A 15,235-nucleotide genomic window follows, 5' to 3' on the forward strand; every position below is an offset into this window, starting at 1 on the left:
CCCACGTCCACCAGTGATTCTCACCTGAGGATGCAGGACCCCAAGGCGGCCTATCAGAAGCATCTTTTGGGCTTGGTTTCTTCTTTTGCTATTGTCTGTGTTTGTTTTAGAGACTGCTTTTTTCCTCTTTACTTTTTCTGAGCTCAACACTGCTCACCCCTCAGATGATTGGATAGGCCTGCCTGGGGGTCCATGCCCCCAGCCCTCCCTTGGGTGAAACCCACCCCCCACCCCAGATAAGAATCACTGCTGTGGATGGCCATCCTGATTCCCTGCCCTTCAGTCTCCCATTTTAGGCCTGGAGGCTTCTCATGCTTGCATTTATCCTCTCACTCAAAGATCTCAGCATTTCCCTCTCATATAGACTAGGCACTCTCTGCGTCAAACCACCCTCATTTCCCTCCCTATCTGCCCTGAAGTCAGACAGGCCCCAGCCCCAGGTCTGTGTTAGAGAATTGATATCTTCGTCCCCATTTCATACTCCCTTTTACTGTTAAAGATCATTGTTTTAGAGGGCCAGAATGTCCATTTTTACCTGTTTTTGTTTGTTCTTTTTTTTTTTTTTTTTTTTTTTTTTTACTACTTCTCTCATCTGCTTTTTATACTTCTTACTTAGCATTTTTAGTGTTTTTCCCATTCTAACTAACCTGGAAATCTTCCCATGGAAGCACTTTCTTTTGTATATTTCCTTCTTTTCCTCTGGCATCAGTCCACCACTTTTCCCACCCCTTGTTTCTTTACTCCACAGTCAGCCTCCGACTCTTGAAAAGGATTTCTCTTAAATATTTACATTGAAACTTTTACCCTTCAGTACATGAAAGCAACCTATACTCTTAACCCCTTTATTACTGGCCTTATAGCTTCCACACCCATACAGTATTTTCTGTTCTGGTTTTAATATTTTCTATCCTTGAAGTTTACATATTGTGACACATATGGCAGGATTCCACCTTTAGTACTGCCTCCAGTTACTCCCCACTCCTCTTATCTCCATCATGCATTCTTTTTACTGTACTATAGTATTTTCATTATCTTCATACTGTTAATCCATGCAACTTTCCTGTCTTTTCATTATTATCAAGGATGTTTTCATCTCATTTTTGGATTTTCTTAAGGACTCTCATAGTCCTACCTGAAGCTCCTTAGACAATCCATTCTGCACCTCTTTTTCTCTTCTTTGACATTTGGAAACCCCTGTGCCACCCATAATTTGTTTACCACTGTCTTCTGGTGCAGTTAGCAGCCCTTTCTAGTTACGGATGTGCACCATTCAGTTCTATTTCCTGGTGCCCTTTCCCCTGTCTCAGCTCAGTTCCTCTTTACTCATTTCTGAACTTCTTTCCTCCTTTTTGGAATCAGATTTAAGTATACTACTCAATCTGTTGTGCCTCTGCACCTTTTTTGTTGGTTTGTTGCCTTTTTCTAACATTCTACTCGGATGCATACAGTTGTCTTCTGACTTGCTTCTTTCCTGCCTCACCCTTTTTTCCTTCCATATCTCTGGTCCATCTTTAATCTTATAACTCTTTTCTCAATTTATGCTCTTGTTCTACTGACCTCATTGTTTCTGGGTTTCCTTATTGTGAAGCTGATTTGCCCTGTTTTTACTTAAGTTACTCTGAAACATTGCCAAATCCGTGTATGCTCTTTTTATTTAGTGTCTGTCACTTGTTTTCTTCCTTATTCCATATGATAACGATTATAGTGGCAAATCTTATTTTCCAGTATGTCCTCCTCACATGACCTTTCCCATCCTAAGGTAAATTTAAAATACCTTTTCCCCTCATTTTGTTGTTTTTCTTTTTCTGCCTTGGAAGAGCACACTTAACCATCCATCCACTGTGTGTCACTCCTATGCATTCACTAAGATCTTGCTGTCAGGCACCTCTTTCTGTTCTCCATTCACTGCTCTGTCCCTTTCTTTATGTCTTCTTTCCTGCATACTGTGCTGAGCTGCTTTGGTTCTCTGTTCCTTGATTGGATCCCTGCCACTTGCCTTGTTTTCTGTCCACTTTACTGAATGTATCTCTGTTCTGTCAACTGCACTTTTTAATGCAAATGTACTTTCCTGGATACTACCTCTTATATCCAATTTTTACTTACCATTTTCTCTCATCCCTTTCTTTCTTCCTTTAAAAGCTGCCTACACAGTCTTCTTCCTGACTCAACTTTTTAAGTACAAACAATTCTCATTATCCTGTGTGCTTGAATAATAATTTTTGGTAGCAAACACTTACATTGCATTATCCTAAATTTGAAAAAGCCCGTATCCATCTCCCTTTAAAAAAACTCAACCTGTTTTCTCAATCGTCACTAAAACACTATGATAAAAAAAAAAAACTTTTATGTATTTCTTATACACCATTTTAAAGGATAGTGACCTAATTATTTAACATCTCATCAGTTCATTAGCAGACATGTTTGTGTATAGTACCATTTTGTACTATACTCATACTATAATAAGGACTATAATAAAGACTCATACTTTAATAGACTATAATTGCATTTGCCTTTTATACTGCAAGGAACAATGGAATGTTTTCAATATAAATAACAAATGCCTATACATTTTTAAATGAAATATATAAACAGGAAGTTTTTTGGAAATGTTTACTTACCACCTGATGAGTTGCTTGAACTGTCCCACTCATAAGATGGGGAAGATGACAGGAATAACGCACAACACATTTCACACCCTTGAGCACAGGGCGTAAGCCTATCGGCACAAGACCGCAGCGGAAACAGACCATCTCAGGTAGGCTGGCGTGCAAGCTAAAAGTTTTTGTTAGTACAAGAATGCTAACTCACTATACCAGATTTCCTAAGTACATGGTGATATATATATCATATATGTCATTATATATATATATATATATTTATATATATATATAAACTTTGCATATTAACAAGTATTTAGGCAATATGAGCAGATAGTTGGTGATATCTGAATTCCTCATTCTGGTCTCAATTATACTGGCTGTTTCATACCTTGCATATTCCAAACCCAGACTAATTCACGCATTTTTTTCTTCCAAACAAGCATTTTCTCCTCTCCCTTCTCCTTTCTTCTTCTTTTTATATATACAAGTCTTCTCAGTTGCTTTTCTTACTTTCAGCCAATACTAACATTATTCCTTAACTTCTTGGCCAATTTAACATCATACTTACTGCTATGTCCTTTCATAACCCCCTTTGAATATCTGCCCTGCCATATCTTAAATGTTCTACAAATCATTTACCCACTGACTCTATAATCAGTGAATGCTGGATTATTCTCTAGATGCTAACCTTACCATGATTCCCAACCAGTCCTCAACCAACAGCATTCATTTGTTCTACAAAGAAAATCCCGATCTGTACCTGTCAATCCTGATGTTTTTAAGGTTTCCAACAATGGCTTCTTATCAGGGTTTATCTTAATTCATCTCCTTCTAACCTTCCCTACCAAGCAGTCACTTAAGAAATAAATTTCCCACTAAGGCTTCAAGCACCAACCTATCCAACTTCTTTTTCAAATTCCTGCTCTTTTCTCATTCTGTATATGGTTCTTCTGAGATCGGACAGCTCTGTTTCTTTAATTCATATTTGATCTGTCTTCTTGTTATTCCACCTACTCAAAACTGCTTTCTAATTCATACAGTGTCCCATTTATTGACTTACTATCCTCTGTTTCTTTTTTCCATCAAGAGCTTTGGCTTAAGTGTAGAGCAATAGCCATTTTTCCCATCAATATATGTGACTATTCAAATAATGTCTTTCCATTTACAAACAACCTGAATGTTGCCCTTCTATTCCTTTTTCTCTTTCTCCTTTTGCTGCAAACTCCTTACATTTTCTCCAACATTCCTTCTTCATTCAGCTGTATCATTTAGTGGATATAACCATCTCTTTTGGATGATGTGTACACTCTTGATATTCAGCACTCACTATTCAGCTGTCTTCCATCTTCCTCATATCTCATTCTTTGTACTGAATCTCTTTCCACCCTCCATTCAGTCTGGACTTCCTGGGATCCCTGCCCTGACCCATTTTAAGTCCATCACATTAATCTCTCTCTAACCCCTCATTCTATTGATTCCACGAATTGCCTCAAATCTTTTTCCAACAAAGCTTTCTGGGCAGCAACATATACTCCAATTCTTATTTGCTATGTTCTCACTTCCCTCTTTTTTCCCATGATTGGTATCTAGCTTAACATATAACTCCACTGAACTTGTAATTCTGATTCTCAGTGCTCCTCATCCTGGCCCTCCTCAATACCCTTCCCCGTTTAACATTTTGCAAAATTGCTTGCTCAGCACCCCAGCCTAAATCTAACATGCCTTCTCATGCCTTCTCCTTCCTTAATTTCAGCTTCAATTTTTCTCTACCTTTTTCCTTTTTTTTTTTTTTTTTTTTTTTTTTTTTAGACAGATTCTTCCTCTCGCCCAGGCTGGAGTGCGGTGGCACCATCTTGGCTCACTGTAACCTCCACCTCCCAGGTTCAAGCAATTCTCCTGCCTCAGCCTCCCGAGTAGCTGGGATAACAAGCATGCGCCACCACACCCAGCTAATTTTTTATATTTTTAGTTCAGACAGGGTTTCTCCATGTTGCAGACTGGTCTCAAACTCTTGACGTCAGGTGATCCCCCCGACACCCCCGCACCTCCCAAAGTGCTGGGATTACAGGTGTGAGCCACTGGGCACAGTGAGTGCCCAGCCTACTAACACTTTTTTTTATACATATCTTAATAATTGCTTTTACAGCCAGTTCTAACATAATATTTCTTTTCTGAGCAAATCTTAACATACTTTGGCAAGTTCCTCCTAATTTCCTTTATTTGCACTGTCTTATATATTAACATCAGTATTATCAGCTTCCATCGATAATCACAGTGATGGATACATCATTCGTCTTAAGGTATACTCCCTTAATGCCACCCACCTGCGTGACACCAAATACAAATCATCATCTCACCAAATAAACCACTCACCCACGCTCTCCAGTTACTCTATCAAAAACCAGTGTCTTTTAGGTACTGTCAGCGGCTTTGAACCTCAAAGCCGCTGATAGCACCTAATCTTCTGCCTCTATTTATCAGCCAAGCCCTTTAATTAAAACTTTTCATCCCTCAAAAACTAATACACTCACTTCTTCATATCTTAACTTTATGTTGTATTTGCTTCAGATGTTTTTTAAAGAAATTGTCGCATGTGTAATTGAGACTTCCTTGGTCTCACTCCCAAAATCGTTTACCTCTCTCTCCCTTCCAAGAGAAAATCATGACATGAATCTGATACTTAATCCTCATGCATATTTTTATAATTTTACTACATATCCATAAATAATACATACTGCTGTGTTTGCAGTGCTGTATAAATGTATGTGTTTGTGTTCTTTAAAAAAAAAATTCCCACCAAGACTTGAAGAGCTAGTGTGTTCTCTGACTCCTGTTCACATTCAGGCATTCGCTTCTGTTTCACGGTCTACGCCACTCACTGCAGTCTTCAGCAACACACATTTAACTCATTAGACTCTTTCTGAGATTTGACAGATTTCTCCATTCTGGTTCTTTTGAACCCACAGGTTATTTGTCTTTTTGCAACTTGACCACCCAGAACCCTGCTGTAATTCACACAATGCTCCCATTACCTAGATGAAAACCCTTTCTTCTTATTCTGTTATGCTCTACCACATCTTACCTGTCCATTTTGGCTACTGGCATTAAATTATCTTAGCAACAGATACAGCATTCCACTCTTGAGGTTTACTTCCCTCATGATTCCCTACCAGTCCTCAAGAAATACAATTCATTTTCTCTACAGACAAACTACACATCCATCCTCCCTAAATGGTCAATACCGATGTATTTTAAGGTTGCTAGCAATGTCTTTTTAGGAGAATTCATCTTAATAAAACTCCCTTAAACTTTCTTATTAACCGAGTTTTTAACCAAAAATGTCTACCTGCAGCATCAAGAACTAATCTAATTCCCATTCCTGCCTGGGTCCCTGAAACTCTGTTAGATGTACCATTCATTACCATTGGGCCTTCCCACCCAATTTGACCAATTGGACCCGTTTTGAGATCTTAGCAGTTTCTCCATTCTGGATCCCTTTTTAAAATACATCTGATCTGCCTACTTGCTACTCCATCTACTCTTAACTTTTGTCTATTTTATACGATGGTCCTCTACTCAACTAGCCAACTCTCTCTTCCTTCTTATTCCATTGTAACCTTGTACCAAGAATGGTTCCTTAACCCTCCAGTCAGTATCTGCCATTCCTGCAGTCATCCCCTACCATCAGCAGGAACCCTTCACTTTGTTCTTCCATTCCTTTATTCCTTATTTTGCCCGAGAGAATCATGCTGCTGTATCCCTCCTTTCGGCTATCACCTATGTGTCATTCTTATGGACTCAGTGGGTTCTTCTGGATACTCCCCTCCCCTTGGGCACTCACTGCTCAGCCCACTGCCCTCTGCCCTGTGTGCCACATTTTCCCCTCATTTGTTTTGTTTTCTTGGGTCTGCCTACAGCTTCATAGGATTCTTGCCGCTAGCCTGCCCTTTATGCCCATCCCACTTAGCCTCTCTCACGTCTCACCATACTGACCAAACCCAGTACTTCTAACATTTTTCCAAGAAAGCTTCCTGGACAACAAAACCTTTTACCCGAGTTCTTTGTTTGCCACATTCTTACCTTACTCTCTCCTTGCAACTCTGACAAATTCCCAACTCTCATTTCCCAGTGTTCCCATTTAGCCCTCTTTAAATGGGAACACTGTATCAGTAAACTGCAAATATAACTCTGTGTCTGTTGTTTCTCTACGCTGCATGTTCTGCCCCCTACCTTCATTCACACATCCTCTCTCCCTATTTGACATTCAATCTCCATCTTTTGAACTCTCCTTCTTTGCAACTTTTGCTTACATATCTCCTTGGTTGCTTCTCCCACTTTTGGCAAGTCCTAACATGTTTTCTTAATTTCTGAGTAAATCCTTAATATCCCTCTTACAGAACATTTTTCCAGATTTCCCTTTGGAGGCTTACCCTGTATAGCCTAACCTTTCATAGTGATGGATACCTATTCCTTCTGAGGTTTCCTCCCCTCTTATCCAGTTTTCTGCTCTTCAAGTAAGCCTTCCCCTTAGATAGCATCTAACCTGGCTTCCTTCTTTTCCATCATGACCTTTTGCCCAAGTATGGTGCCAAATACCTCCAATTAGTATCAGTGACACTTTTTTTGGTCAATATTAAGTGATGCTTTCTCATCTGGAAGGAACTTTAACATCACTATTGTACACCTTTTTACTTTGCCTTATGAAAATTATATTCAGCATCCCTCCTTCATTCAGAGACTCTGTATATGTCATTTCCACAGATTCAGTACTGTCTTTTAGGTAAACAGACCCCTCACAATCAGCACTCACCATTAAGACTGCACACTGGATCTGAGGTCCAGAGCTTCCTGAACAGTAATCCCTCATAACCTCAATTCTTACTTAGCCACATTCTCTCCTTCCGCTGTCTCCTTCAGTGGCTGTGGCTGGATTAACATAAAGTCACTCTACGGGAGTTGCTGCTCTCCCCGTTCTAGTATTCCTCATCCTGTCGCGCTGCAGTGCCCTTCCTCACTGGCCCGCTTACTGTACTTCAAGTAATGCACTTGCAATATGTACTTACAATATGTACTTATAATAAATGAATGAGCCTCCAGCCTCATTCATTTATCCCCTTTCCGTTTTGTAGCTTCCATCACCTCCATTCTTTCCTTCTCTCCTATCCTTTCATACAAGTCTCTCCAGTTGCTTCTTTTAATTTTCAGCTAATCCTAATATGACAATTGCTAGCAAAGGCTCTTTACCAGAATTGTTCTTAATCTGCCTTTGTCTAAAGCAGTGGTTCTCCAACTGCAGCTGGTTAAAACAAACTGCAGGGCCTTACCCGATGATGTGGTTTGGATCTCCTGTCGAATTGTCATCCCCAGTGTTGGAGGTAGGGCCTGGTGGGAGGTGATTGGATCATGAGGCCAGTTTCTCATAAATGGTTTAGCACCATCCCCTTGGCACTGTTCCTGTGATAGAGTTGTCACAAGATCTGATTGTTGTAAGTATCTAATACTTCCCCCCACTATCTGTCTCCTATGAAGTGCAATTTGTCTGTCACTATGATTGTAAGTTTCCTGGGGCTTCCTCAACCATGCTTCCTGTACAGCCCTTGGAACCTTAAGCCAATTAAACTTCTTTTCTTTATAAGTTACCCAGTCCCAGATATTTATTTATAGCATTGTGAGAACAGATTAATGCACCCTGAGTTTCTGACTGACTTGGTCTGGAGTGAGGGAGAAGAATTCATATTTTTAACAGATTACTAGATTAGTGCTATGTAACACATTCTGAGAAGCATTACTCTTAACTTCTCCCTCAACTATGCCGTTAAATTAAAAATTTCCCACCATGGTATCAAGAGCAAGTCTACTGCCTCTCATTCCTATGCAGGTCTCTCCTTCTCTCCCATATACTACTCATTGCAATCTGGCCTTACACCCATTGTATTTGACCAATTGGGCCCAGTCTGAGATCTGGCAGGATTCTCCAGGAATCTTTATGGCGCTGTGGCCTTTCTTATTACCATGCCATCTCTTCAGAATCATTATCTAGTTTATATAGTGCTACCCTTAGCTTTAACCTTCTTCTTTCACGTCTTTTGGCCCAAATATGCGACCATCTGTCCAGTCACTCCTGTCATTCTTCAAATGACCTTTTCATCTGGAGGCACCTTTAATGTTCTCTCCTGTTTCTCCCTGTTTCCTATCCTGCCCTAAAGATGTATGCCACCTTATCTTTAACTTCCCTTTTTTTTTTTAGCTGCCATCCATATTTCATTCAGATGGACTTTATCTCCTCCTGAATAGCACTTCCTAGACAGATTCTCTCTAGTGTCTGTCTCTCATCTATAGAAAATCTTCACATGACAGAGTAACTTCTAAGAGTAACTTTAATGCAACACTTACATGATATTCATTTGTTTTTTTCCTTTGGTGATTTGCCCTCCCTTATCTTAATTATATATAGTATAATTTCATCTACCATCTGTACCTGGAAACACAGAGGTTTTACCCCTGAGGTGGGTCATTATCTCTAGCCACTCCTCTTTCAATATTAGTAATACATTCTGCAAACTACTCAAAGGTCTTTCCTGGTGTCTTTAAGGTACTGCCCTAGCTTTGTATTAGGGCTCATCTTAATCCTTCTCCTTCTAATTGAACTTCTCACAAAAGCTTCCCATTACTTTTTAAGCACTTGTTCTCCCATTGTATATACTGCTTTTCAAAGTCTGCAATTAAGAGCCAACATTTGACCAAATAGACCCACATTTTAAGAGCTTACAAGACTTTCCATTCTGGGAAACACTTTCCTCATTTTATCTGTCCATGCCACTCCACCTACACTTACCTATTCCTTATATAGTTCTCCCTTTACATAGTTTCCAGTCTCTCTCCTTCTTATTTAATCATTTCTTATTTAATCTTTGGTACAGTTATGGGGCTGTATCCCTCCTGTCAGTACCTGCCAATCCTCAAATGACCCCATCCCTTCTGCAGGCTCTTGCACTATTTTCCCCAGCTGACCCTACAAAAACAACTATTACTTACAATCACTTGTTTTCTCGGCTATCATCTTGTGTATCACTCTCGTGGATTTAGCCTTTTCTTCCTTGTCACCTGCACACTGCTCTGAAAACACTTGCACTTTCAGTTCATTTCAAACCTTGATAGGGTTCCTGCCATTGCCTGTGGCAGAAATCCATCCAGTTCAACTCCTTGACCTTTCACTCTGTTGGTCACACTTGTTGCTTCAAACATCATTTAAGCAAAGATTCCCAGATGGCACTTCCTCATAACACCAGTTCTTATTTACTTACTCTTTACATTCTCTCTCCTTTGGTTATAATCCAGCTTAACTCACATCTCTCTGCTGCATATGCAGCTCTGCCATCTTCCAGTGTTCCTCATTCTGGCCCTCTTTGATGCCCTTCCCTACCCACACTTTATATTTTTTATTTTATTTGAGACAAGAGTTTTCACTCTTGTCACCCAGACTAGGGTGCAGTGGCACGATCTCAGCTCACTGCAACCTCTACCTCCCGGGTTCAAGTGATTATGCTGCCTCAGCCTCCCGAGTAGCTGGGATCATAGGCTCCCACCACCACGCCCCGCCACTTTTTGCATTTTTAGTAATGATGGGGTGTCACCATGTTGGCCAGGCTGGTCTTGAACTCTTGACCTCAAGTGATCCACCTGCCTCAGCCTCCCAAAGTGCTGGGATTACAGGCATGAGTCACCACACCCAGCCCCTACCCACAGTTTATATTCCACACTCCAGCCTAAATCCTCCACCTCCTCATCTTTTTCAGCTTCCACCTCTAACTTCTCTTTCTCTTCCCCTGTGATATTTTCATTCATGTTTCCCAAGGAAATATCTGTCACTTTGAGCCAATCCTCACATAGCAGAGTAACTTCTAGGCAACTTCAGTGGAACACTATGCAGTAATCTATGATATCTTCACTGTCTGTCATCCTTTCACTTGCCATCTCTCTTTTTTTTTTTTGAGATGGAGTCTCACTCTGTCACCCAGGTTAGAGGGCAGTGGCGTGATCTCAGAAACATCCAGGATTACAGGTGCCACTATGCCTGGTTGATTTTTCTATTTTTAGTAGAGACAGAGTTTCACCATGTTGGCCAGGCTGGTCTCAAATTCTTAACCTCAAGTGATTCGCCAGCCTTGGCCTCCCAAAATGCTGAAATACAAGCGTGAGCCACTGCACTCAGCCCTACCATCTATCTACAGAAATAAATATAGAATTCTTTACTTCACTCTTCATAATCTTCACCCATTCCCCATCTAGTAGCAATAATCCATTCTCTGGACAAACTACCTGTTCACACTCTCTTAATCAAGTATAGTATTTCTAAAGTTGGCATCTGTAGCTTTTTATCAGCATTCATCAGTTTATAACTCTCCTATCAAGCAAGTCCTTTAGGCATTCCCTCACCTTTAAGAAGTAGTCTACGGCTGCCTCCTGCTGAAGTCCTTGCTCCTCACCCTTTCTGTGTATTTCCCATGCAGCCGACCAATTAGACCTAGGCAGGATACCCCATTCTGAATCTTTATTCCATACCTCCGCTGCCAGTAGGCCTTTCCTCATATAATATTTCTATTCCTTTGCTTCCAGTCTTTTATTTTTTACTCTTACAACTTTTGGCCCAGCAATGCTGTCTTACCTTCCAGTTGATGTGTGTCGTTCCTTAGTGACTAACTCCTTTTCATCTGAGGACAGCTGTAATGTTGCTTTCCAGTACCGTTCCTCCTTCTCCCTCTGAATTTGTCCTAGAGAAAAACCCTCCCAGCATTTGTACAGCATTCCCACAGACTCAGCAGTTTTCCAAGTAGGTGTGTACTGCTCCCCTTGGCACTCACTGCTCAACTTTCCTCGATTTCCTACACACTATGCTGCACCCATTCCTCCTCAGTCCAGTCCAGACCCGCGTAGATTGCTGCGGTTAGCCTGTACAGATACACCTCTTTTGACCCCTTTCCAATCTTTTGCCCTAGTGACTTACCCTCTTCTTTAATTATTATTCCAACAAAGCTTTCTGGAAATGCCTATAAGTGTCTCTTACTTTGTCATGGTCTCCCCCACGTGGTTGAGACCCGGCAGCTCCCTCCTGCCTTTCCCACTCTGCATGTTCTGTACCCTGGCCCAACTTACATATCCCTCTCCTGTCTTAGCTGCCAGCATCCATCTTTTCTCTAATTCTCTGGGTTTTTTTAATACAAATCTCCTTAGTGGTTGACTCTCATTTTCATTAAATCCTCACAATACAAGCCCAATTTCAAAGAACAACTGTAATGCAGATCTTCGGGCATTATTTTCTGATTCCCTTTGGTATTTGCCTTGCTCTGTTTGTGTAACTCTTTTCTTTACATTATGGCAGTGCATTCAGTATTTTCTTACCATGGAAAGGCCCCCCCTCACCTCCTCACCCCATGTAGCGGATTTGATAGATTACTACCAATGGTTTTCATTGGACTTCCTTAGATTCCCTGTAACCTCTCGTTGTATCAACCATTTAATTAAAAATTTGCCACTAAGGTTTCAGGAGCATTATCTCTACTGTTAACACCATTCCTATTTACTTCCTTAATCTCTATCAGGTCCTTATACGTAAGTGTCTTTGTCTACCTCCACATAAAACCCAGCCCCTGTGCAGTCTGAGATCTGCCTTCCTTCCTGATGTCTCTATTCTTCATTTGCTGTGGCCTCCCTGATTAATTGGAACCACACTGGGTTCCTATAATCTATTGCTTAATGTCTCTCCTGACTCTTCATTCTTACTTCATCATGACCTTTTTCCCTACCATAATCCCATGTCTCTTTCATTTTTTTTTAAATGCCTCACCTGACCTATTCTGGCTTTGTGTTAACTTTCACTTCTTTCTTTCTTCTCTCCCCTTCTCCCTAAAGAAAATCCTATCTTAATTAAGCCAGTCATTCTTTCCTCAACTCCCTTATAGCATTGAAATAGATTCTGCAGCCTTGATAGGTACATTCTTTCCTATATGGGTCAACCCACTGCCATCATCTGTTTTCAGCATATTCTGTTTAATCATCTGCTCTCTGAATTTCAGACCCATTCTTCATGTCCCCATCAGTGGCTTAAATTAGGCACATCTTATCTAGCTTTACTCTAACCTTTCAATCTCATGACTGCTCAGCTCACCAGAGCCTGTTGGAAAATCATTTGAAATACAAGGTATTTTACATTATTCCTAAACAAATGATCTTCTCAGCACCTATGCATTAGCATGCCTCTTATTGTTTCCAGCTGCCCCATGCACTTTCTTGCCTCTTTTGTTTGTACATCTTCCTGTGCCTGCCAAAGCTCTTTTGCAGCTTTTGAGAGCCCGTTAAACTACTGTATCATTTCACAGTTTTTACAGTTTTCCCAGGCTATTTGTTAATCCTGCACCCTCACATGGCATTCTCTTAAAACTTATATTAAAGGATCTATGGCACTGAGTTGTAATGTCCTAGATAGATCGCACACACACAGCCCACACACTTACTTATTTAATTCCTAGAGACAGAGATCATGTCTCAGTCAACTTTTTATCAAAGTGTCTGGCACATAAGCTTATACCTTTACATGTAACACCAACATACATTGACAGTCACTAAATGGATGGATGGATAGATGGAGTTTAAAGTCAAGACTGAGCAAATGAAAGTCTTATTACCCAACCTGTCTGTATGGTCTTTACATCTGAGCCTGTTCTTTCCTCTCCTTGCCTATCCCCCAAATAACTTAACTGCCTCAATATGTACTATTTTTTGTACTAGACCCTTTTCCAGACCATAGATTAGACGCCAAATGCCTTTTGTTCATTCATGCTTGCTAAATCCCCTCCCTTCAAACATTTCAGAACATCCTGTCTTCTTTATAGACTTCACTTTCCAAAAATGTACCCCCGTCTCCATTTCTTATTAACACCACTTGTGTGAAAACATACAAAACTGCCCACTTGCTTTTCCATTTAAGACAGACTTTACCAATACTAGGAACTCATTACTGACCTACTCACTATAGTCCAAAGGTTGACAGATAAAGCAAGTTCTCTCTGGTAATCTGTGGATCCTCCACCAGACCACAATCTAAAGATAGTATTGAGATGCTGATGAGATTGGTCAATGTTAATCTGATGATCTGTATGCTTTCACCATCAGTTTTTTTTTTTTTTTTTTTTTTTTTGCTTTGTCAGGTCCTATAGTAGTGGTTCTCAAAATATTTATTTTTCAATATTTAGGCCCCTTTGATAGACATGGTAAAAAAGCCCCCAAGAGTACCTCTCTGTTGCTTTCTTCATACCAATAGAAAAACAGTCTGCCTGTGTCATCATTTTTGTACTGCTATAACGCACAGTATGAAATGGACTCTACATTCATGCTTTGTGAGGCTGCCTTTCTGACCTGCTTGCAGGCTACTTTTGAGAACCATTCCCTTATAAAACAGAGCATGTGTGTGTTTAACTGGAAAATGTGAAACACAATGCTGAGTACAGGTTGCACTTCCTAAGAAATGATGGCAACTTCTCACTTGCACTGCCCACTCATCAGGTTTGCCTGCCTTCTCCTCCAGTTGCAGGCACCTTTAGCTGCACCATGAAGTTTACAGTCCGGGACTGTGACCCTAACACTGGAGTTCCAGATGAGGATGGGTATGATGATGAGTATGTGGTGAGTCTTCCCAGCACAGACTTTGACACCTTTGCAACACTGAGTGACTGCTGCCTTGAGAGAACATTTTTCTAGGAGCATCTGACATAAACTTATGGGACTTCTATTCTTCTGAAACAGATGACAACTTAGGAGAACCTGGACTAACCCTCCTCTGTAACTGGACAGCACCAGGGCAGAGAGAATTGAGATTTACCACTTCATAATTAAACTCACCCTTTTATTTTCTTTATAATAGGGATAATTAAGAGATGAAAATAATTACATGATTTTCATTGAGATCAGTTTTATTTAAAATGATTTGGGGCAGGGGTGGTGGTTTTGTTTTTTTGTTGTTTTGTTTTTGCTTCTCCTTCAGCAACTGTTAGTTTATAGCCAGATCATGCATTAAAAAGCCTTCACAGAATGGAGGGAAAACTTTTGAAAATATCAGTCTCTTAGGGAATGATCAGAGGATACTGTGTCCCTGGAACTCAGTAGTCAGGTGTGGGTGCAACAGGACTGCTCTGTACTTCAGCACTACAGATGTTGCCTGAATTTGGCTCTTGCCAGATGTTCTTTCCTTTGCTAAGGGCTACAGCAGTAGATTCATCCAGACTACAGAACTTAAACTATTTTGGTGGTAGAGTTTTCTCTAGGTTCCTGAGGACCATATTGATTAGTTCCTTTATCTTTGCCCTATAACTGAAGGGACTTTTCTTTACTGACTGCTTGTTACCCACTAGCTGGAAGATCTCGAAGTGACTGTGTCTGACCACATTCAGAAAGTACTGAAGCCTAACTTCGCTGCTGCCTGGGAAGAGGTGGGAGATACTTTTGAGAAAGAGGAAACCTTTGCCCTCAGTTCTACCAAAACTCTGGAAGGTGAGAACCATTTGCTGCCAGTATATTGCCTGATAGCAGTATAATACGTAATAGGCATATTTGTTATTCCAGAAGAACTCCTTTTAAAAATA

The 15,235-nt window shown here is 40.5% G+C and overlaps 1 protein-coding gene across 1 annotated transcript in view; it reads left to right on the plus strand.

Moving 5' to 3' along the window:
* Positions 1–15,235, plus strand: part of COPG2 (COPI coat complex subunit gamma 2) — a 126,400-nt gene that overhangs the window by 109,736 nt on the left and 1,429 nt on the right. Inside the window, exons 21-22 of the mRNA XM_032275959.1 lie at positions 14,182–14,279; positions 15,005–15,143. Coding sequence (XP_032131850.1) covers positions 14,182–14,279; positions 15,005–15,143 — 237 coding nt within the window. The remainder of the gene's footprint in view (positions 1–14,181; positions 14,280–15,004; positions 15,144–15,235) is intronic.

This window comes from Sapajus apella, unplaced genomic scaffold, assembly GCF_009761245.1.
Source record: "Sapajus apella isolate SASKATOON/1434 unplaced genomic scaffold, GSC_monkey_1.0 scaffold7, whole genome shotgun sequence".
Lineage (NCBI taxonomy): Eukaryota > Metazoa > Chordata > Mammalia > Primates > Cebidae > Sapajus > Sapajus apella.